Source organism: Cladophialophora bantiana, assembly GCF_000835475.1.
Source record: "Cladophialophora bantiana CBS 173.52 unplaced genomic scaffold supercont1.1, whole genome shotgun sequence".
In the NCBI taxonomy this organism is placed as follows: Eukaryota; Fungi; Ascomycota; class Eurotiomycetes; order Chaetothyriales; family Herpotrichiellaceae; genus Cladophialophora; species Cladophialophora bantiana.
This window is the reverse complement of record NW_015971575.1, coordinates 205856-229470: the sequence shown is the minus strand read 5'-3', so window position 1 is coordinate 229470 and position 23615 is coordinate 205856. Positions and strand designations below refer to the sequence as shown.

At 52.2% G+C, this 23615-nt stretch overlaps 8 protein-coding genes across 8 annotated transcripts; 6 read left to right on the top strand and 2 right to left on the bottom strand.

Moving 5' to 3' along the window:
- Window positions 1–69: 69 nt before the first annotated feature.
- On the top strand, window positions 70–2853 carry Z519_00076 (uncharacterized protein; the record flags this gene model as incomplete). Its single annotated transcript, XM_016757836.1, has 1 exon — window positions 70–2853. One exon carries the CDS (start codon window positions 70–72, stop codon window positions 2851–2853), a length of 2784 nt encoding a protein of 927 aa, XP_016625085.1.
- A 1009-nt stretch (window positions 2854–3862) lies between these two features.
- Z519_00075 (uncharacterized protein) lies at window positions 3863–5847 on the bottom strand (the record flags this gene model as incomplete). The annotated part of the gene is made up of 4 exons (XM_016757835.1): window positions 3863–4795; window positions 4843–5214; window positions 5265–5394; window positions 5477–5847. The coding sequence occupies 4 exons, from the start codon at window positions 5845–5847 to the stop codon at window positions 3863–3865; spliced, it is 1806 nt and encodes a 601-aa protein (XP_016625084.1).
- Window positions 5848–7539: 1692 nt separating this feature from the next.
- On the top strand, window positions 7540–8536 carry Z519_00074 (60S ribosomal protein L2-B; the record flags this gene model as incomplete). Its single annotated transcript, XM_016757834.1, has 4 exons — window positions 7540–7588; window positions 7687–7893; window positions 7971–8255; window positions 8313–8536. The coding sequence occupies 4 exons, from the start codon at window positions 7540–7542 to the stop codon at window positions 8534–8536; spliced, it is 765 nt and encodes a 254-aa protein (XP_016625083.1).
- Window positions 8537–9815: 1279 nt separating this feature from the next.
- On the top strand, window positions 9816–11238 carry Z519_00073 (uncharacterized protein; the record flags this gene model as incomplete). Its single annotated transcript, XM_016757833.1, has 4 exons — window positions 9816–9942; window positions 10026–10193; window positions 10241–10637; window positions 10692–11238. 4 exons carry the CDS (start codon window positions 9816–9818, stop codon window positions 11236–11238), a joined length of 1239 nt encoding a protein of 412 aa, XP_016625082.1.
- Window positions 11239–12033: 795 nt separating this feature from the next.
- Window positions 12034–16482, top strand: Z519_00072 (uncharacterized protein; the record flags this gene model as incomplete). The annotated part of the gene is made up of 3 exons (XM_016757832.1): window positions 12034–12126; window positions 12214–16203; window positions 16258–16482. The coding sequence occupies 3 exons, from the start codon at window positions 12034–12036 to the stop codon at window positions 16480–16482; spliced, it is 4308 nt and encodes a 1435-aa protein (XP_016625081.1).
- An 821-nt stretch (window positions 16483–17303) lies between these two features.
- Z519_00071 (sodium/hydrogen exchanger 3) lies at window positions 17304–19693 on the top strand (the record flags this gene model as incomplete). Its single annotated transcript, XM_016757831.1, has 6 exons — window positions 17304–17343; window positions 17411–17440; window positions 17509–17658; window positions 17709–17842; window positions 17908–18433; window positions 18492–19693. 6 exons carry the CDS (start codon window positions 17304–17306, stop codon window positions 19691–19693), a joined length of 2082 nt encoding a protein of 693 aa, XP_016625080.1.
- A 1560-nt stretch (window positions 19694–21253) lies between these two features.
- Z519_00070 (uncharacterized protein) lies at window positions 21254–21685 on the top strand (the record flags this gene model as incomplete). The annotated part of the gene is made up of 1 exon (XM_016757830.1): window positions 21254–21685. One exon carries the CDS (start codon window positions 21254–21256, stop codon window positions 21683–21685), a length of 432 nt encoding a protein of 143 aa, XP_016625079.1.
- Window positions 21686–22945: 1260 nt separating this feature from the next.
- Window positions 22946–23449, bottom strand: Z519_00069 (uncharacterized protein; the record flags this gene model as incomplete). The annotated part of the gene is made up of 1 exon (XM_016757829.1): window positions 22946–23449. The coding sequence occupies one exon, from the start codon at window positions 23447–23449 to the stop codon at window positions 22946–22948; it is 504 nt and encodes a 167-aa protein (XP_016625078.1).
- Between the last annotated feature and the right edge of the window lie 166 nt (window positions 23450–23615).

The following is a 23615-nucleotide window of genomic DNA, read 5'->3' as shown; positions in this document are numbered from 1 at the left end:
TAAGAGAAGGAGCACATCTCCCTGTCCGCTCGTTGCTACGAAAACCACGTTGGAGGAATTGACGCGAACATGCTGGCCTCCAAAGCACCATACACGGCTAATGTTGGCAATACCCAGCAGATTCCCGTCCGCAACTTCTCCGAGTCCTCGACCAGGACGCAAATGACTTCGATGGCTCTCCAAGACGGCCTCTTTACCTCCCCAACAGACTCTGAATTCTCCGACGTCTATGACGGGCTGGACTCGATACGGGCGTGGGACGAGAAAAAGGTTGGGGAGTGGCTGCACTCAATACGCTGTGGACAATATGAGCCCCTCTTCAAGGCCAACAATTTCACGGGTGAGAGTCTGCTAGAATGTGACCAAAAGATTCTGTCGGAAATGGGTATCAAGAAAATCGGTGACCGCGTCCGACTCAATGTTGCAATTAAACAGCTTCGAAACAAGTCTTCGCTGTTACGCTCCAGGAGAAACCGTGATAGTCTTGCTGTCTTGGATGGCCTTGCTGGAACTCCTTCATCCTCGGACTCACCTCGCACTCACGGTCCGAGATCGCACAATGGCAGTGGCAAGCGCTTTTCCCGTCAGCTCGACTCCTCCGCTCTGCAGAATTTCAACTCAGCCAGCACCGGGTTCAAAGTCGGATCAAGGCCAAGCTCGCCTTTGGCAGATGTGCACAGCGCTGGTCTAAGGTCCCATCGTTACGCACAGAGTCCAATGGACAGTGGGAGAAATGCCTCAGGCGGAGGCTACTTTAGCCAACCAGGGTCAGCGAATTCCACGTCTGGAAGACGACCTGAAACTCCCCAACTTGCAAATCAAACCACACGAGCAGCTCATCTCCGACAGAATTCCAGCATCGATGGCCTGACACCAGGTGGACTACCGTCGGGATCTCCGGTCATCAAGATTATCCACAACGGTGGCCAAACGAAGGTTGTGAACATCAAGTTCTGTCGCACGGCTGACGACGTGACATCGACGGTGCTGAAGAAATTACATCTTCCAGAAACCCATTTCCGCAATTATTGCTTTTATGTCCTCAACGGTCTGGAACCGGATCCTGCAAATTGTCGTCGAGTAAGCGACAGTGAACTCATGAGAATCTGCAACGAATCGACCCGATCCGAGAGAAATAGGTTGATCTTGAGAAAGATCAACGACGGGCCTCCCGACGTGGACGAACTCCACAAGGCTGCCAAAATAGCGGCCGATGAATCACAAGTTCTGCACAGCAATGCACTGAGCACGAACAACATGCGCAACCAGATCAAGCTTCAAAAACTCACAGGCGAGTCCTGGCACAATATTCAAGTCCCCATCTCACCGGTTACCACTACAGATCGAAATCGAAACATCATTGCTACTGCGGACGAGTATGATCGACAGGAAGCCCAACAACACCTCCGAGTCCCCAGTAACCAGAGTACAAAGCTGCGTACATTCTTCGGGGCCCGACCACCCAGCGAGATGATTGTGCAAGAGTTGACCTCTTACTTCCCCGCCCATCAGCGCGAGGATATCGAAAAGACGATGAGATTATCTGTACGACGCTCACAACGCATGAGTCGCGCACAAAGTCGCCTAAGCGTGATGAGTAACGTCAGCATGGCTTCGAGCCTGAAGGATGCACCTCCCGTACCGAGTATTCCTAGCATTGCCGACCCCTGGCTGAACCAGACTGGCATGACCGCTCGTGCTCCTGCAGCAAGACCACTATCCGTGGTGTCGAACAGATTCAATCTTATGAACCAGTCATTCCGAGATTCAATCGCCTCATCCACGTTGCATCCACTGCAGGAAGAATCTCCTATCGAACCGAACAGGAAATCATACGTCTCGTTTGACAGCGGCTCTGATACTGCCGCCCAGGGTGAAGCGGCTAGGGCAAGCTACTTTGACGAGAGTCCTGGGGTCACCTTGAATACGGACAATATGAACGAACGACTGTCGGTGATCGTTGCTGAAGATGGGGAGGAAGAAGATCAAGAACTCAACTCGTTCCTCCAAGGAAACAGCTTTGATAAGAATAACTGGATGAAGGGTGACTTGATTGGCGAAGGCTCATTCGGCAGTGTTTACCTCGCCCTCCATGCCGTGACAGGTGAATTGATGGCAGTCAAGCAGGTCGAGTTGCCCAACGTGGCGAAAGGCACAGAAGGTGACAAGAAGAAGACGGCGATGATCGCGGCACTGAAACAAGAGATCACACTCTTACAGGGCCTGCGACATGAGCACATCGTGCAATACTTGGGTACCTCGTCGGATGAGGAGCACCTCAACATTTTCCTTGAATACGTCCCGGGTGGCTCCATCGCCGGCATGCTCAAGCAATACAACACTTTCCAGGAACCGCTGGTCCGGAACTTCACCAGACAGATTCTCGAGGGCCTGTCCTATTTACACGCTCGCAACATCATTCACCGAGACATAAAGGGCGCTAACATTCTGGTTGATAATCGCGGTGCCGTGAAAATCTCTGACTTTGGCGTCTCCAAGAAGACCAACTTCAATGGCATGAACTCTGCGCCCGGCACGCGCACCTCCCTCCAAGGGAGCGTCTTCTGGATGGCCCCTGAAGTGGTCCGCCAATCGGGACAGTCCATCAAGTCAGACATCTGGTCAGTCGGGTGTCTTGTGGTGGAGATGTTCACAGGTTCCCGCCCATTTCCCTCCATGACAACGCTCCAAACACTGTTCGCTGTCGGAAGCAATAATGAGAAGCCAACTATTCCCGAACACGCTAGTGAGGATGCAAAGAGGTTTATGGGGAAAACATTTGAGGTAGATCATGAGAAGAGGCCTGGTGCGGATGATTTGTTGAGGGAGAGGTTTTTATTGCCTATGGCATGAAGATAAGTTGAGGCTGTAAATTCCGCAACTATGAAGTGACTTGATGGATCTGTATCATATGAGTGCTTGATTGTTACTAAGAGGATCTCATTGAATAACATCACGGTCTGAGATGGAAAGAAACGATGCAGACTCGATACAGATCAGCTCAAGCAGGTGGTTTCGACCTTCAGAGCCGATAGCAAATATTGGAGGACATAGTTTCCTTTCTCCCATGTGTTGTCTAGTTAGGTTTAGCCTAGGACGGTGTTTGTGTCAACCACTGGTGCATTGATGAAGGACACTCCTCAAGGGATTGAATGGAGGGATTGAATGGTCTATGAGAGTGTGTCAAATAGAGACTACAGAATCAACGCACCAAAGCCGAATTGAATCCATGGCCATCCTAACACTATTGTGTTTGTATTTGTGGTACTTTGTCCCTCCGCTCAGATCGGATGGTGATGGAGCATACAACCGGCTTTCATAGTATAGGTACTCGGTACTCGGTACAATGTGGAACATGAGCTACAAACTGTTCGAGAAGTCATCCATCTGGGTGCTATCCATCCATCCATTTGCTTACTCAACGTACAGATGGGGTGCACAAAGTCAACAAAAGAGAGAATCAACTATCCCCAAGACAATAGCGAACGAGGAGCAACGCAGATCCATCCAGAATCTGCACACCAGAAATTGTCGAGAGGAAACAAAAGAGGAAAGAGAAAGAAAGAAAACACAAAAGCAACAAGGGCCTTGGGCGCTTCCCTCGGCGCATCCTGATAGATGGATGACCTAGCATGATCTACCTCATGACAGGGCAATGCTTCGATGCGTTGCATTGGTTTTCTTGGCCTCATCTGACCTGTTCTCACAATCAAGGACCATCAGGTTTTGTACACCAGACTCTCTCCGCAAAGCCTGACCACCAGGGCAGGATGGGCTCGACCTCTGCTATATCGATCTTCCCCAACATTCCCCAGAGCTTGCCACTCTCGTTTCTCGCAGTTAGACAGTAAACTCGTACGTGCTAAGATATGTCCATGGGCTGAATTGGAACATGAGCTGCCGGAGGCGGTCGAGGAGAATCGAGATCTGTCGTCTTCACACCGTTCAGTAAATGTTGCTGCCCTGTATCAGCCTGCTTGTTTCCTGGGGCATAATCGATTGTATCCATCATTTCTCCTAGGGGCCGTAGTGGCCTCGGTGGCGCCTGAGCTTGCGCGTGCTGCAAGCCATTGACAACCGCTGACGTTCTCTTCGTTATATGGGGAGACTCAGGAGGAGGAGCTTGTGCCGTTGCTGTGGATGTAGGTTTCGGGGCGTCCTTCCGATACCGCAACTGTACGACCAAGCTTTCTTGAGTATTCTCATCCTCCTCCACCTCGTCTGGCTCGAGTCCATCTTCACTCATGTCCTCATCCTCATCGTCGTCGTCCTCCTCTCTGTCAAAGTCTGGTTCTGATTCATCTGGCTCGTCCTCATTTCCACTCCATTCTTTACCTGAAGATTGAGCCTCTTCACTCTCGTCTGAGTCCATTTGGTTGACATAACCTTGTCTGGTCGGCTTGACTTGTCTTCCTGACCTTGATGTTCTTATATCACGCGAACCAGCCCTAGTGGCGGGCATGTCATCACTTGTCTCTGTGAAGTTGCCTTCGCCTGTCGCTCTTTCTAACTCCTTGCGCTGATCAATCAGCATGCTCTCACCGTACAGACCACCCACCCTCGACTTGACCTGCCTGCCACTGGCAGTGACGGTGGGCCCAGTCTCTAAAGGGGTAGAGATGCCGGAATTACGCGTGGATCGTTTGCTGGAGAGGCCGTCCGACCCATATTCGTCGTCGGAATATGTATATCTCATTCTCTTTCCGCGTGTCCGTCCCTCATAGAGTGAGAATCCAGGTTCCGGGCGGGCAAAGGCGGCTTTTCGGGCAAGGCGATAATCACGACGTTTGCGCTTCTGATGCATTGTCAGCGGCTGTAAAGTGCGTGCGGGACGTTGCCTACCTCTTCGCCTGCCTCGAATCTTGGAATGGCCGCCCGTAGCTTGTCACTAATCACTTTCGAATTGGAACTGTGTTCGTCGGCGAACTTATCCGCTAGGGCAACAACATCTTGAATGGAACCAGCGACGCTGAACCACGTGTTCGTCTTTGCGGTCTTGCCGTCATTTTCTCTGTAAATTCGAAAATGCGAATCATCCTGTCCTTCAACGAGCCAATACTTTCGGCGGTATTGATCTGAAAACCAAGGTTGGACGCTTCGAGGCTGGTTTCGGTCGTCGTCTCGACGCGTCTGCTTGTAGGACTCTTTGATAAGGGCTTGAACGGCTTCGGAGGAATTAAGCGACCAAAGAATAAGCGCTTTGAGCAGGCTCAACTAGGCCTTGGTCAGCCACGCACAGCAAGGGAGGAAAGGCAGACGCATACCCGCTCTTCCGGGCTCATGTTGTTGAAATTTTTGCCGCCGTGCAGAGGGTTGACTCCCCTCCACTCAGTCGGCCACTGGCTGTGGTTTGCAGAGATTGCATCCTCAAGGGCCCGGCCATAGTGTCCGCGTCTGGTCAGTGTTAGAAATGAAATATAGGACGTCCCTAGAGCTCGATGTTGGGCAGCGGGTCGTCCAATGCGCGAAGACTGACTCGACATCCTTCTTTCTGTTCAAGACAAGACCCAAAAGCGCGCACAATAGTCTCTCTACATGTTCGTCGGGAAGTTCTCCGGAAACCCCTCTTTCGACGTCCTGCGGACCGTAGTTCGGGAGAGATTTGGGAAACACGTCGCTGAATCGGCTTCTGAACATAACAATGAAGGCAATCGCTGGGTTGTCGGCCAAAGTATATTCGTGGGGCGGTGAGGGTGCGCGTTTGGGAGGTTCCGGGCTGGCTTCAGGCTTGGGCGCCGGCTTGAAATATCGATCCAATCCCGTAGGCTTCAACGCCATTTTCTGAGCCATTTCTTCATCGTCTGAGGATGGTGCAGAAGACAGGGAAGAAGAGTCGGAGTCGGCCATGGCTGAACGAGGAGAAATGAAGACACTGAGATTAAGACAGTTACAGTGCGGGACAGGGGTGTCGCAGCAGGAGCGCAGGGAGGAAGTGAAGAGAAACTACAAAATCAGGAAGCGGTCTGATGAATTCACTTGGCGCGTTGAGGGCAAGTTACGCGCTGCTCGGCCAATGATCGCACTTTCATCGCTATCCGGGCCCTGGCATCAACGACATCCCTTTGATCTCCCTCAAGAGCGACGTCCTCCCATGCTAATCATGCCTTTGAGATCGCAGCACCAGATGGCCTTCAACCACCAGCCACCGTTGGACATTTTCTGGTCGTTAAGCGTCGGAGGGTGATCGCCACGAAGGGTATTTTGGGGGATGCCAGCCTGCCAAGCGTTCGAGCAGCCTCTTTGGACTCCGACTCGGATTGCGGCGGTCGCGGGCTCACTCCCGTTTTCCCCCATGCAGCCAGTCTCGCACATAACCGCTAGCACTCTGAGCCGATGATATGCTCGTCGGTAGACGTCTATTTCCCAGCCTCGAACGTCGCTGCGGCATGCTTTGTCCCTGCCTCGAATCCTGACTGAGACTAGCATTCTCCGAGAAGGCGCGGGGTTCTCCGGCTTTCCATGCCAATTGCCGTTTCGACAACGCGCCCATATTTTGTGCCTTGATTCTGTTGGTGAATACCTAGGTACTCTTGTAAGGATGGTGTTCTGTCCACTGGCCTGGAATACCCAGAGCCTAGAACTGGGGACAGTGACCAGAGGGCTTTGAGACTGATACCGACACATCGCATCACTGGCAAGATCGTTGTAGTTGCTGGTAGGGCCTGTATATATAGCCGAATTCAATGGCGTACTTTCGAGTCGATCCGCTTCAGGAGAGTATCCCCGTCAACTGTGAGCAACGCTTCAAGGCTCAGCTCGGCAAACTTGAGTGTCTTTGGAGAAGTCTCGGCATTGGTGGCTTTGGTTGACCGAGCTCTTATATGCAATGAGTCTTCGCAGACACCGCGCGAGCAGATGATAATTCCCCTGCTCCAAACGTGATATTGATCAATTCGTCGACGTTCAGTCAGACCACGCCCACCCATTGGTCAATGCACAGCAGGATCGCAGAGTCGCAATCTACTCCGCGCATGTTCAAGCTTGGAAGAACTTACCACAAGCCACAGCTCTTCTGTTCGACATATGTCGCCCCGCCGAACAGAACGAACATCATGATACGACGAGCCTCCTTGGTTGGCAAGACTCTGTAAGCTCCATATTACCGAGCATCATCTGAATGTCAGAAGAAGGCGGTACGAACTACGTAAACCACCAAGGCATTTGCGGAATTCAGTAATCTAGCTGCACCCAGTACAGGTGGAGGAAAACAGTGCGACCAGGCGAAGTAAGATGAACTTGAAGTTGGTGGTTGCGGACTAGACTTCAGATTCCAAATTGGAGGTGAGGCGGGCTTGGGCGGGCTGGGCGGCAGCCAAGTTATCACGTGCAAAATTAACACGCCACCTGAGGATGCACTAGTACATAAAAAGAGTAGTGCACTTCCTGCGGTGAAGGTGCCTCTTCCCCACCGTACAAACAGTTACTGGATGCCAAGATTTTTGCAAGGGCGCACACAAACGAAACCCGCGCCCATCCCCTTCATCTCGAACTCTCAACCACCACCTCCGGTCGACAACTACCTCCTAGCTCTACGCCATCATGGGTAGAGTCATTCGGAACCAGCGCAAAGGGCGTGGATCCATCTTCAGTCAGTGCCTTCTCGTCCCAATCTCTCCCAAAATCCCTTCTCTCCGTCCGCAAACTTGCTCAATTGAGTCCTCATCCTTTACTGACGTGCCGCAACAGCCAGTCATACCAGGTTGAGAAAAGGAGCCGCCAAATTTCGACAGCTCGACTATTCAGAGCGACATGGATACATTCGTGGCGTGGTGACTGAAATCATCCATGATCCGGGTCGAGGGGCACCCCTCGCCCGTGTCCAGTTCCGCTCGCCCTACAAATATGGCCTCAAGACCGAAACATTCATTGCCAACGAGGGACTCTTTACCGGTCGTATGTTTCCCCCAGCCGCTGTTTTTGGAATTGGGATCCGTAATCTGGTGCACTGGCTGACTGCGCGGTGTCCCTAGAGTTCATCTACGCCGGAAAGAATGCAGCCTTGAATATTGGCAACATTCTTCCATTAGGTGCAGTTCCCGAAGGAACAGTCGTTTCGAATGTGGAAGAGAAGACTGGCGACCGAGGCGCATTGGGAAGAACTTCAGGCAACTATGTGACTGTGATCGGACACAACCCAGATGAAGGCAAGACTAGAGTCAAGCTCCCCAGTGGTGCAAAGAAGGTTGTTCTCAGTTCCGCTCGAGGCATGATCGGCATCGTCGCTGGTGGCGGACGTACCGACAAGCCAATGCTCAGTACGTGCATGGCCATCGTTTATTTGACTGTCGGAATTGGCTAACAGTTGGGCACAGAGGCTTCCCGCGCAAAGCACAAATTCGCTGTCAAGCGCAACTCTTGGCCCAAGACTCGTGGTGTTGCCATGAACCCCGTCGACCATCCCCACGGTGGTGGTAACCATCAGCACATCGGCAAGGCTTCTACCATTTCACGATACGCAGCCCAAGGTCAAAAGGCCGGCCTTATTGCTGCCCGGAGGACTGGTTTGCTACGTGGTACCCAGAAGACCAAGGAGTAGACGTGGATGTTTGTACGAGGGACTTCCTGAAAATGGCGTGGATTGTGTTACGGCTCTTGATGGCATTCGCATCACTACCACTACGCAACACAGAAAGTGAAAGGGCTCAAAGATCTGACGGCCAAAAGAATGCCAGTCGGAGCATTATTATTGAGCGGGAGCTAGTGAAACCAGGTAGCTTGGGGTCGTGGGCTCCATGTGCCCAATGAAGATCCGTTGAGAAAGACAGGAAAATTCTACAGGGTCTTAGCAGCACGAGGGAATGCCATCACTTCCAGAGTATGGCGGTGTCAAACAATCGAGTATGTGATGGAGCTGAACCCCTCCCCCTTTTGCAAGTCTCGAGCTGTACCGAGTACTCTGCGGCTTGTGGCGTGTCAATGTTGCACCCCTTCTTCAGAAATACGTATGTCACGAGGCCGAATTCATACGGACGTCCATGCTTACATGCCAACAATATGCATGACAATGCTTACGGCGTTCGGCGGCGAGAAAAGGCCGGGAACGTGGTAATCCGTATGGTTGTTAAAATTATGCCGCAATTGTGCCCCTGCCAAAGGCGAACCTGGCTTTGGATGGTTCTTTTTTCCCTGCACCATTTACGAGGTAGAGTGGACTCGTACTGTACTCGGTAGATAAGCCAAGTGATGATTTCAGTTGGTGGCGTATTGTTTCAGATGGACACGACCTGTCACTGGCAGCGCTGGAGCTTCTGGCGAATCCCCCGCAGAAGAGTTTGAAGTCAGGGGCAGCTGTTGGGAACCAGTGGTTCTCGCTGCCCTGGCTGCTCTTGGTGGTGCGCTGGTTGCGCGGTGGAACTCGAAGGGGTTCAGAAACTCTAAAAGACCGATGCATGTGTGCGCGTCGCTCGTCACTGCAACCACGACTGTAACTGGAACCGAGACTGGCAACGGGGGGATTTATTCATCATCCACACACACGGCCTCCTCTTTGTAGGGCCTGACTTTTGTTCCACGCTGTAAGCGCAGACAGTCGTTGACTCTCCCTCTATATTCTGACCTCATTCACGCTGCTCGCCCCGTCGGACTTCGTTTCTTTCCCTTGCTCATCTTTCCCTAGTTCTGGATCAGCATTCCAGTTACAAGACTAGACCACCGCGCTGTCCGATCCGATCCCTCCGTTTGCTCCCACCGACGCAGAGCGCGTAACATAGCACCTTCCCTTATCGACCCCAACATCAGCACTCTCACTCGCTACTACATTCTCCTCTCACTCCCTTTACACTGTCGACAAGCGTCGTCATTCAACATTGCCAATCATGAATGTCAACAAGAAACTCGATCGTTTCAAACAATGGGCAGGAGAGCGCATGGGCGGGGAAGTCAAGACCAATGTATCCGACGACTTCAAGGCCCTTGAGGTGGAGATGGGCCTCCGTCAGGAGGGTGTGTACCATCCTCCTGCTGCACAATCGCAGCCAAAAACGAAAAAACAAAAAAAAAGGAGCGCTAACGGCTACACTTTTCAGGCCTCGAGAAAATGCAGCGATCAATGAATGCCTACATCAAAGCCATCTCAAAACGGTCCGAGGTGGAGGGGAAAGAGAAAACACTTCCGATTGCGTATATGGGCGGAACCATGATTTCGCACGGCGAAGACTTTGAGACGGATTCGGAATATGGTCAATGTCTCAACAGTGAGTATGCCCGTGCTACAGTTGAACTTGGATGCTGACCTCCCAAGTGTTTGGCCGAACGCAAGAACGGTTGGCTCGCGCACAGGAAACCTACATCACAAGCGCCACCACTTCCTGGCTAGAATCTCTCGAGAGGTCTTTGGTTCAGTTGAAAGAATACCAGGCCGCTCGCAAGCGACTCGAGACGCGCCGACTGGCCTATGATACATCTCTAGCAAAGATGCAGAAGGCCAAGAAAGAAGATTTCCGTGTCGAAGAGGAACTGCGGACTCAGAAGGCCAAATATGAAGAATCTGCCGACGATGTTCAGCGTCGAATGGAAGAAATCCGTGACTCGGATCCCGAGAGTGTTGCCGATCTTGCAGCGTTCCTCGATGCTGAACTGGCATATCACGATAAGTGCAGGGAAGCACTGTTGCAACTGAGGAGCGAGTGGCCTGCCAGGTAAGCGAGATTCTTCCTCTCAATTGGGGCTCGTATCTAACTCAATCCGCGCAGATCCCAGCTATCAAATCGTAGTAACCGTCCTAACCCTAGATCAAGATCAAATACTGTGCGGTCATACACCCAGACTGTTGAGCCAGCAGAAGAAACACCGCCAGCGATCGAAGTGCGGCCGACTATCAAGTCGACTCGGAGCGGCCGCTTTACCGACCAACCTACGTCCGAATATTCGCCAGCTCGCCCGAATTATGCCAGAGCCACGACGTACAATGACTCTCATCCAGTGAGAGATCTATCTCCAGCTACCAGGCCTGGAATTTCACGCGTCCCCAGTGATTCTTTGATGATTCGAACGGCGCGATCACATTTACGAAGCGTGGACGAACAGGATGTCTTTGCAGATGAATCGGGCTCTTACACGAATAGTGGCTCTGACCGCGGTTACGGGGATCCATCTATATCCCCTGCAACCTCTCACGGTAGTGAATCAGTGACACTTCTGACTGGAAAGAAGAATGCTGCCCCGCCCCCCCCACCTCCGTCACGCTCAAAGAAGCCACCACCCCCTCCTGTACCAGCAAAACGCACTGTTCTTACGTGAAGTACCGTGTATACAGGGGATCATGAAGGCCGCTTAGATTGTTAGACGGAGTCTGGCGTTGGTCTGGGGGGGGCCATGATGGGAGTTGCTTGCCACAGACAATTAGAGCCAAGTCCAGGAGGAGAATGCATTGGAGCGGCGTTGTATGACATATAACTGGGTCATTTTGCTAGCATACCCAGTATCAGTCTCCTACCATCTGCCTCGAAACCGTACAAATGATCCGTACCTTGGTCACGGTGTAAACGGCCAGTAGACCTTTCCCTTTTCCAAGATGAAGTATTTCTGGGAGATGCCTTTGCCGCGCCACGTGATTTGTAATCCCGTGACCTGTAAAGACCCAAGATTTGCCGCCCGCTTGGCAAACTACTTGCAGACCGCAGACCTCGTTTGGGGGTCACATCTGTTCTCCGTTGCGCTCCCCAAGACGTGAAGGCCCCTCGGCCGGGAAAATCATCAATCAACGCGTCGCATCCATCTCTTTTCATCTCAACTGAACACTGGCAACTCGCAGCACCGCCTGAGGAGTGCGCCCGAACGCAGTGGCCGACTCTTCGTCCCCTCTTTAATCAGGCACCCTCGCCTCAACCGCCCAACCTCGCCTCACCCAGGACTGCTTCACCACGAATCTCTCCCATCTGCGATCTGCGCCACGTTCATCCATCCTCACGAGGCTGCGCCGGTCGGAAACAACGGCACCTACCTTGATTAGATGCCCGGATAGGCCCTTCACCCTTCGCCTTGACCTGCAGCTGCCTAGCGTTGCAGTGATCCTGCACCGACTGAGAAGTCACCATGACTTCTGTTCAGTCCGCGCCTGCGATGCAGGCCAATGTTCCCTCCCTCCCCCCCAACCTTTCTCAAGCTCAAGTGCAGGAAGTTTATCAGGTATGTCAACTCCGCAAAAAGCTTTCCAACCCCCCTCGCTGCCTCCCAATTATTCCTTCAGTGGCCAACAACTAACACAGACGACAGAAATTCCAGCGCATGAAAGCACAAAATGTCCCCGAAACCGATCCTGAGTACTTAAAAGCATATCGATTTCTCACTGCTGTCCAACAACAGCAGAATTATCGCAAGTTGCAGGCTCAAAAGCAGGCACAGGCTCAACTCCAAGCTCGGATGCAGATTGCCCAACAACAGCAGCATCCACAATCGAACCAACATGCCGGACTACAAGTGAACGGAAATGCCAACACCTCGACAACAAATGGGACTAGCAACGGTCAGCAAGATTCGACAGGTGCGGTGGTGAACGAGGCAATTTCCTCCGCGCCGAACCCAACCTCAGGTCCCAATCCTGCATCATCTGCTGGGGCACAGGCACCGCGTGCCGCCGCCCAGACCAGCGGCAGCTTTACACCAGAACAGCTGAATCTACTGAGAACCCAGATTTTCGCTTTCAAGACCCTGTCAAAGAACCAGCCGTTGCACCCCAGGATACAGCAACAACTTTTCCCCTCCTTGAGACAACAGGCAGTCACGCCCACGGACAGCATTCCCTCTGGGGATAAAGTGGGGAATGGCGTTGCGGAAGCGAAGGACGACGGCGCATCGACCGAAGTTGCTCGAGCTAAATCTTTCTTCGAAACCTATCAGTCGCCTTACGATCTCCTCATCAAGGCGATTAGCTTCTCCGACCATTCACAGCGCAGTAGGCGCCAGAAGATCCCTAGCATCCTCCCTATTGGTCTTGACTCGGACCAGGTTCGAGAGGAGCAAGAACGGCTGCTGTACAACCGCATTCAAGCTCGAAAGGCCGAATTGGCAGCACTGCCTGTGAACATCGCATCTTGGGACACTAGCAAATCCGTCGAACCCTCTGCTGACGACTCCCTTAAAGTAAAGGCGTTAATCGAGTACAAAAAGCTATGTCTACTTCAGAAACAGCGAGATTTTCGCCGTGAAATTCAGCAAGAGCTCTTCTACTACGACAACCTGGCAATGACAGCTAACCGATCAATGCATCGTCGGATGAAGAAGCAGTCACTTCGCGAAGCTCGTATTACTGAGAAACTTGAGAAACAGCAGCGCGACGCCAGAGAGAACAAGGAAAAGACTCGGCAATCGAATCATCTGCAGTCCATTGTTGCCCATGCCCAAGATATCAAAAACAATGCCATCAGTCAGCGCTCGCGTATTCAGAAGCTTGGTCGGATGATGGTCACTCATCATCAACACATGGAACGTGAGGAACAGAAGCGCATTGAACGGACTGCGAAGCAACGTTTGCAAGCATTGAAGGCGAACGACGAAGAGACATACCTGAAGCTCCTCGGCCAGGCCAAGGATTCTCGCATTACACATCTTCTCAAACAGACCGATGGTTTCCTGAAGCAACTTGCCGCCTCCGTCAGACAACAACAGAGAAGTGCAGCAGAGAAATGGGGCGAAGACAAGTACCTCGAGGAGGAAGAAGATGATGAGGGCGACTCGGAAGATGAGGAAGGACGTGGCAAGGTCGATTACTATGCTGTCGCTCATAGAATCAAGGAAGAGGTCAACGTCCAGCCCTCAATTCTGGTTGGAGGCACTCTGAAAGAGTACCAGCTCAAAGGTCTCCAGTGGATGATTTCACTGTTCAACAACAACCTGAATGGCATTTTGGCCGACGAGATGGGTTTGGGCAAGACCATTCAAACCATTAGTTTGATCACCTATTTGATTGAGAAGAAGCGTCAGACCGGCCCATTCTTGGTCATTGTTCCTCTAAGCACACTCACCAACTGGAATCTGGAATTTGAGAAATGGGCTCCTTCTGTCAGTCGTATCGTGTACAAAGGCCCTCCGAACAGCAGGAAGCAGCAACAAATGAGGATCCGACAAGGTAACTTCCAGGTCTTGCTCACAACCTACGAATACATCATCAAAGATCGCCCTATTTTGAGCAAGATCAAATGGGTACACATGATCGTCGATGAAGGTCACCGTATGAAGAATTCTCAATCGAAATTGAGCAGCACCATCACCCAATATTACACAACAAGATACCGGCTGATCTTGACCGGTACTCCACTACAAAACAACCTGCCCGAGTTGTGGGCCCTTCTCAATTTCGTTTTGCCTACCATCTTCAAATCAGTCAAGTCGTTCGACGAATGGTTCAATACACCTTTCGCCAACACCGGTGGACAAGACAAGATGGAGTTGAGCGAAGAAGAGCAGCTCCTCATTATCCGCCGCCTGCACAAGGTTCTGCGCCCTTTCTTACTTCGCCGTCTCAAGAAAGACGTGGAGAAGGACCTTCCTGACAAGCAAGAGCGAGTCATCAAATGTCGCTTCTCAGCTCTCCAGACCAAGCTTTATATGCAGCTGATGACGCACAATCGACTTGCTGTGGCTGACGGTAAAGGCGGCAAAACCAGCATGCGCGGTCTCAGCAATATGTTGATGCAACTGAGAAAACTGTGTAATCACCCTTATGTCTTTGAGCCTGTGGAAGACCAGATGAACCCCGGCAGAGGGACTAATGACTCCATCTGGAGAACAGCCGGTAAATTTGAGCTCCTCGACAGAATCCTTCCCAAGTTCCGCGCCACTGGTCATCGTGTGTTGATGTTCTTCCAGATGACTCAGATAATGAATATCATGGAGGACTTCTTGCGTTACCGCGGCATCCAATATCTCCGACTTGACGGCGCCACCAAGGCTGAAGATCGATCTGAACTGCTGCGGGTCTTCAATGAACCCGGATCGCCATATTTCTGCTTTCTCCTTTCGACCCGTGCCGGTGGTCTTGGCTTGAATCTTCAAACTGCAGATACTGTTATTATCTACGATTCAGACTGGAATCCTCACCAGGATTTGCAGGCTCAGGATCGTGCTCACCGTATTGGACAGAAGAACGAAGTGCGTATTCTACGTCTCATTAGCTCTAACTCCGTCGAGGAGAAGATCCTGGAGCGCGCTCAGTTCAAGCTGGACATGGACGGCAAGGTCATTCAGGCGGGTAAATTTGACAACAAATCCACCAACGAGGAGCGAGAGGCGTTCCTAAAGACCCTGCTTGAAGCCGCCGAAGCCGCCGAACAAGTTGGAGACCAAGAGGAGATGGACGACGACGACCTGAATGAGATCATGGCCCGAACAGAAGATGAGTTGGTCTTATTCAAAAAGATGGATAAGGAGCGGGAGGAGCATGACCAGTATGGGCCAGGCCGACCACTTGCCCGGTTAATGGAGGAAAGTGAACTTCCGGACATCTACGTGGCTGAGGACAATCCAGTTCAAGAAGAGGTAGAGGAGTACACTGGTCGCGGCGCCCGCGTCAAAACCCAAGTCAAATATGACGACGGGTTAACTGAAGAACAGTGGCTTGCCGCTGTTGACGACTCGGACGATTCGATTGGCGAGGCGGCCAAACGCAAACAGGCCAGGATCGAGAAAAGACGCAGCAACAAGCTCAAACGTGAACGAGAAGCAGCAGGCATTGCGTCTTCACCCGAACCCGAACGCGAGAGTTCTGAAGAGGAGCCCCCACCGAAGAAAAAGGGTCCTGGACGGAAGTCAGCGGGGCAGAAGCGCAAGGCTGAGGACATTGAGGACGAGACACCAGCGACGAAGCGCAAGAGAGGAAAGCAACTCAACAAGCCGGCCATCGACCCGCTGAGTAGCACTGAGCGATCTGCGTTACAAAAAGCTCTCAAGGCTGTCTTTGGGTCCATCAAAGCTCTAGAAGTACCTGACTCGGATTCAGAGCAGCAGTCGGAAGATGAGAGCGACGACGAACCGCCGACAAGATTGATCATCGGACCGTTCCTAGAACTTCCCCCAAAGAAAGTGTACCCCGATTACTACAGCTTCATTACGGAACCCATCGCCATGGACATGATTGAGAAACGTATCAACGGCCACCAGTACTCCAGCCTCAAAGATTTCCAAAATGACATTGCGCTCTTGGCGAAGAACGCGAAGACGTATAATGAGGACGGCAGCATGTTGTACAACGATGCAATTGCCATTGAGGTAAGGCTTTGATCCCCAATTGTTCCGAAACGCGCAACTAACGACATGTTATAGAATCACTGCAACGAGATGATTGCCAGACAGATTGCAGACAACCCCAGCCTTGGGGATAGAGGACTTCTGGATGGCGATTCCACAGCCGCGGCTTCGAGCGCGGGAACACCTCGGGGATCCGTGGCACCAGCTGGCGGGACAAAGCTAAGACTGACATTGGGGACGAGCAGTAATGGGATTGCGACGAATGGCACTACGAGCGGGGCTGCCAGCGGAGCGGAATGATAGATGGATGTCGTACTGTACCATAACGAGATAAACCGGAGACGAGAAAAGCGGTCATGGAGGGGGTGGATTTGGTATAAAGCGTGCATCTGGCAATGGGAAATGGCGCGATAATCCGGTCTATAGTTCTCAACAGCAGAGGGATTGGGATGTCACCGGCATCATGCATGCATGGCTTTGGGATGGTGGAGAGAGAGGGCACTGTGAGAAGGGATTTGGTGCTCAGGAAACTCAGTTCTGGGTGTAGCTGTGAGATTACTAGCATTCCTTGTAAAATGGAAATACTTGAGCCGTGCATCTTCGTGTTCGATGTATACCATGGGTCTTTGTCTTGAGGGGACGCGGAGCGTTGTCTTGCAGAAAATGAGACGGCGAGGACGGCATCGACGGCAGGGATGAAAGACACGAGGAGCAGGACATTCGGCCAATGACGGTATGGAAAAAAGCAGCGCGTGGAGGAGGAAGAAGCGAGCGGGCACTATGGACGGAATACAGAGAAGGGGAGAACCAGTTACCCACTCGCCCAGTGGCGGTATCCCGTTATTATGTACTCGTGGTCCTGAGGAGTAGTGCGCAGCTTGTGCGTAATAGTTACCGAGTACCTGCGCATCTGGAGTCTGTACAGATTTGCCTTTGGAACTGTGCCTGCGCCTGCGCTTGTCGTCCCCAGCCTCCCACCACCATCACCAAATACATCGCAGCCTGCTTCTCCCTGCCTGTCAATACTGTGTCATTCCTGCCTTTCAGTTTCCCATCATTACCCATGTTTGCGCCCGGGCCGCGCCCTCTCGAATGATCCCTAGTTTGACATCTGCGCCAACATGGCGTCAACTCTGGTGGGCGCGACGTTGAGTCTTCTCCGTACGCAGCAGTCCTCTCCTGGCCAACCCTTCCGAGACCGTGACATGACACTGATTCTCCGACACAGGTCGCCAGGTTGAAGACGTCGATCCAGATGGTACGCTGCATGCGCTGCTTTTGTTCACGGTGCCCTTTCGACCGCTCACTGATTGATGCTCGAGACAGACCCTCCCGAAGCTGGCCAGAAAGAGATCTTTTCATCATGGGCACTCTTTATTCTGATCATGCTGCTCATTGCGGCGCTCTTTACGAGCTACATCTTGCAGCAGAAGAGAATACAGGCCGTCCATGAAACCGTCATATCTATATTTGCTGGTACGCACCAAATCCCCGACACACTCGTCCGCCGCTGACCGCAGGTGCAGGCATGGTCGTTGGACTGATTATACGTATAACACCGGGGACCGCGATACAAGACACCGTCAGCTTCGATTACCAGTTCTTCTTCAACCTCCTTCTCCCGCCCATCATCCTCGCCTCGGGCTACGAATTACACCAGGTAGGGTTCCTTGCAAAGAGACCCGATCTGCGCCTATGTCGAGTATCAGCTAAAGGGGGTCACAGGCAAACTTCTTCCGCAATATTGGCACGATTCTGACCTTTGCATTCGCTGGCACCTTCATCTCGGCCGTGTCCTTGGGCTTGATACTCTGGCTGTGGACGCGGATTCCCTTCGACGGCTTGACCATCACCTGGGTCGAAGCCATTTCTGTCGGCGCCACCCTCTCCGCCACCGATCCCGTCACTATCCTCGCTATCTTCAACATATACAAGGTCGAACCCAAACTCTATACCGTCATCTTTGGCGAATCCATTCTCAATGATGCCATCGCCATCGTCCTGTTTGAGACTGCCCAGCGATACAGGGAGGGAGCAGCTGGGAACTTGAATATCATCAGCCTGTTTGAGGCCATCGGCATCTTCTTACTCGTCTTCTTCACCAGTCTGGTGATTGGGGTGGTCGTGGGCATCGGGACTGCCCTCGCCTTGAAGTATACGCTTGTCCGCAGGTTCCCCAAGATCGAGAGCTGTCTAATCGTTCTGATTGCATATGCGAGCTACTTTTTCTCCAATGGCGTCCACATGTCAGGTATGTCTCGTTTTCCTTATTCTAGTCTTGATACAGTACACTGAGATCATTACACCAGGCATTGTCTCACTCTTATTCTGCGGGATCACTCTCAAACATTACGCATACTACAACATGTCCCGAAGGACTCAGTTGACCACGAAATTCGTCTTCCAGATCACTGCCCAGCTGTCGGAGAACTTCATCTTCATCTACCTTGGACTCACTTTATTTACTGAGACAGATCTAGTTTTCAAACCCTTGTTCATCCTCGTTACCGTGGTTGGCATCTGTGGCGCACGGTGGCTAGCAGTGTTCCCGCTTTCCAAGGCGATCAACTACATCATTCGACTGCGGGCCAAACGCCGTGGTCGAGACGTGGCCGAAGAACTTCCCTGGCACTACCAGGTCATGTTGTTCTGGGCTGGCTTACGAGGTGCCGTCGGTGTGGCCCTAGCCGCTGGGCTACAAGGCAAGAATGGCCCCGCACTCCGGGCCACTGTCCTCGTGGTGGTGGTTTTGACGGTCATCATTTTCGGCGGCACGACGGCACGCATGCTCGAGATCCTGGGCATCCGCACGGGTGTGGTCGAAGAGATTGACTCAGACGATGAGTTCGATATTGAGACCGCCAATGGTGGCACGTACTACAAGCGTTCTGGCACTGGTTTTGGCCATAACCCGCGCCCATCGGCGATTGGCCTCGACTACGTGGGCAATGGTCGCGAAGCAAAACCAAACGGCCCAGCCTCACACGCTCGCACCGACCGAGGTTACAGTAGCAGCAACGGCCGCTCTCCGCCACTTCATGGCGGAAGCCAGCGCAAAAACTCCGCCATCTCCCAGCGTGATCGCGAAATTGCCGCCCAGCAAGGAAAACTACTGGCCGGCAACGGTAGCAACAGTGGCTCAACGTCCGATGACGACGAAGATGCGGCAGAACTTGACCTCCCTCCTGCGGCACCCCGGAGGAAACAGTCTCCCTTGTCGATCTCTCCCGGAGCTCATGACACACGCGTGCGCTCCGCTCCAGATATTATTCTCAACAACGGAGACAGTGACCCCTTGGGTGCAGACCAAGGAGATATGGGCACAGCAGGCACCCAGCCAGAAAGATCATCGACGCCACTGGCGGGTGCAAGTAGTTCGATAAGGAATCTATTACGGGGTGCAGCGGCGGACCATACTGCATGGTTCCGCCAGTTGGATGAGGACTTCATCAAGCCGCATCTGTTGTTGGATCAGCATCAGGGGCAGGGCAAAGGGCCGCCTCCTTCATGAGCGCAGAACCTTTTCCTGTGTCTAGAGGATGCTTCTTCACAGAGGCGGCTGCCGGGACTGTGATTATACCTTGCGTTCGGGCGCCAGGCGTCCCATAAAAAGTGATTTTGAGATGACATGATATTCAATTGAAGGGATTTCGAGGATGGGTGGCTGGGCACATGTCACAGAGGCCATTGGGAAATAGAACCGATGCTATCGGAGCTTCACAGAGCAGATAACTTTGAGCAACGTACATTTCCACCACCTTTTCCATACAAATCTTTGTATTTGACGCTGACCGAAGGCCCCTGCCGGTGGCATGACCAGACATCAAGGCTACCTGCTTCTTTGTCTTCAATTCTCCCTGTTCACGTCTGTCTTCACTTCAGCCTTTACCATCTAGACACATCTCTATTCACTAGCGCCCAGGGGAGAATTTAACGTCTCATCAGGCACACATCTGGCATCACCGCCCTAGTGTCAATGTTCGCCTTTGATTTGCGTGTCTGGACGGGCCCTTTCTCTCGTTCGCGTATTCCACATTTGACAGTCATCCACGTCCACCGACGATCCCCAAGGTATAGAGGACTCAAGAGGAGGATCGAGGTCGAAGCCACCCTGGGAGCTAGTACACAAAGTGCAAGATTCCGACAAGCTCACGACACCACTGACGTTCCCGAAGATGTCAGATACCACTCATCCACCTCCAAAACCACCATCTCTCCTTCCCCAATCATCCTCCCTTTGCATCCATTCGAATCACAGCAGCCATCTCACTAGAGTCTACGACAAAAAAACACACAGCCTTTTTGCGCCAGGTCGGTTGCCCTCTGTCTGATCTTGTGCAGTTTCACAACCAGTCATCGACGCGGACAGAGCGCCCCGGGAAAGCTCACAAATGGAAAGGACTTCCACTTGAAATCATGGAAAATATTATGGGAGACCTCAATTGAGAAGATCTCAGGACTGGCCGGCAGGTCGACAAGAAGACTCATCATGAGGCTACCCCTGCCTTGTTTCGCAACGTGTTTCTCGACCCCGATGCTGATAGCTCGGAGTTATTCTGCAACCTTATGGGATCACCATCACTCGCGAATCATGTGCGTGGCATTCCTCTCCGAGATCAGGCACTTCAAACTTACATCAACCATCGTATGCAACTTCGTCTATACGATTTTAAGCTTGTACAAAGAAGTCGCGAATTATCGCTATCACTCCTACGTCCGCCCGGGACATGTCTCTGGCGAGATCCGATATCCAAGGAAAAGCATCAATCGTGTAGTATGGAATTCAAGGAAGCTATTGGTGCCGCGCTTGGGTTTCGTGCACCAGACGCCGGAAGATCAATCTCCTCCCCGGGTTTCTATCATTCGTTTGGATGCTCCTTTGTCAAAGCCTCCGCACCTTACGCGCCAAGCCGGCTAAGCTGAGCTGTATATTTGGCGGTCGACGTGTCGTATATACTGATGAAGCCGAGAGATGGTATCCATCCACAGCTATTGCCTCAACCTTGTTCCTGCCGAGCATAGTCTTGAGTAGCTCCATCAAAGGGGTTCCCGGACATTGCAACCTGCAAACATGTATAAGCCGATTTGTGTCAAACACCGCCTTTCACGGCCCTCTCGGTCATTCATGCTGCTCCAAACCCTTCGAACATTGCGTACTTTTGGACTCTGTGCCAAGAGGGCCGAGGCTCTGTACTTGATAGAACAAAAGGAGCAACAATGTCCCGATCGGGCTAATTGCTCTCCGTCAACCCATATTCTGCTAAGAGTCTCCCCAAAGTTCGGCGTCGCTGTGAGGATCAACACGGCCGATTTCCGAAGAGCCGGTATTGAAGTCAACGACTTGCTCAGGGCGACCAGTTGTTTGACCAGTAGCCAACTCGATCTCGGCGAGATATCGGGAGGAAGCTTCGAATCATCTATTACGGCCACCGCCATGGCACAAAGTGAAATGTCCTCCAGGGCCCCGAAACTCGAAGCATACTTCTTGCATGTCGCCCAGTAGCTCAAAGATGTGTCGCCCAGATGCTCGTCATTTTCGCAGGGGCCATCTCTCACAAATTTCGTCTTGGAAGAAGCTCTTGGCGATGGCCCTCGACGCATTGCCGGAGTGGGAACGGCTGAGGGACTGATTCCCGACTTAGCTAACCCGATGGACCCGTGGAGAAGACCCTGCAACTTCTATCTCATGTAGTGTATTCTTCCCACAGACCCTAGCTGTAGCGAAACCTCGAGTGTGTACAAAGGAACTTCATTTTGACCGGCCGAGGCTGGTGGGCGTGGAAGGGCGTCTAGCCCGCCTTGGGTTTGTTGATAATGTGGGTGATCGAAGCTAGGCAACTGAGCATCTACAAGCAATGGGTACATCACGAGTCCATGTGTGTTACCTCTGGTGTGTGTCTGGCCCTTGTACCAACGGCCTCCAAAATCACCACTGGATGTTGCGCGGCGTTAGCAGTCGAAGACACAAACATTAGGTAGAACCATCTGACAGTGCGATACCCGGGGGTGACGCTGAGTCGAAATTTCGCTCGGGTGTCGCAACTGTGTTCATCCCTGCGCGGAACTTGGACAGGGCAAGACAAGGTGAGAGGCATACCCTCAGGATGAATTCCCCGACCAAGCACCAGGGTAAGTCTATGGGCCGCGATTTAAAGTGGATCAGAATACATCAGAAGCCAATCATCGTAGGCCTTGATGGTGGGCCCACACATTGCCGAATTGAGAGCCAAAGATTAGTATTATTACTATTAACTACTCTCGCAGGCATCGGCTTGAACGGGGTTGACTTGGTTGGGCCTTTTGTGTAGTGTACCTGCCAGTCTAATTTCTTCCGCCTTCAGGCAAAATCCTGGCACCCTCTCGCACTCTGGTGTCACATTCTGTTGTATACAGAACAGTTGTGTATCTATCTGCTTGATTGTGTTCTGTCCCCTTGGCTATTCAGAGAGACTCTGCCTGTTTATATATCCATTGGCCTGTACCCTGAAGAGCATTCCTGAAACCTCCTATTCCCTCGCCATCCTGTCACAGGTCTGCGAGAACAACGAGGTTGAGGTAGTTTCCGCAGTTGGTGAAACGCTTAGCGTCTCAGGTGGTTTCCCACAGTGGCGCTCTTGCGACCCTGCCAACACATTCCAAAGGTACATTGAGATGGCCTCGAGAGCGCTCAGCGGAACTCTGGACATCCATCCCTCCCTCCCCTCTGAACTCGCGTATCAAATCTTCGCTTCGTTCAAAGCCGTGATCTGTAAGTAACCTTACGTTAGGCGCGAGGGATACCCACAGATTTAGGAGTTTGATCAGGAGTTTTATCGAAGAGTACCTTCATGTACGTCCTCTCCAACCTCAAGGACTTGAGAAGCCATTCCCCGTGCTTCAACGTCCACGTCTCATAGTAGTAGCCACCTCCTCTCATCTGGATAGGTGGATTCTCATCCTTCCAGATGATCTGGTCCTCCATGGACCAGATCGCTTCGACTTCGTTTTTCTCCGGTGTCAGGTATCTCATGTCGCCTGGTCCGAACATGTGCAGTGTTTGCGTCCTGGTTAGGAAGATGGCCATGTGGGACGAGAAGGCGTCGAGAGAGGGGAAGACGTATGTTAGACCGTCTCTAGTGATGGGATTGCCCTCTGTGTCGAGGAAGCTGAAAGAGCAGTCTGGGACAGCGACCCGGTCGAACTTGTCCAGCTGCTTCTTGTCGACAAGCCGGCCGTATAAGGCCTTTTTGTGCGAGATGGCTTCGAAGGTCTCGGCGGAAACTGGCATTCTGTTTGTCTGGACCACAAGTGGAAGTCTTTCTGGATACTAGTCCGCCACCCATTCGAGGAGATGGACCAAATACCTCTGTCGTGGTTCAATTTCGATCGGCATTTAGACTTCAGCCGAGGAGCATAGGATACACGAAGTTCTTCCTGCAGCTTGAGAATCGGAG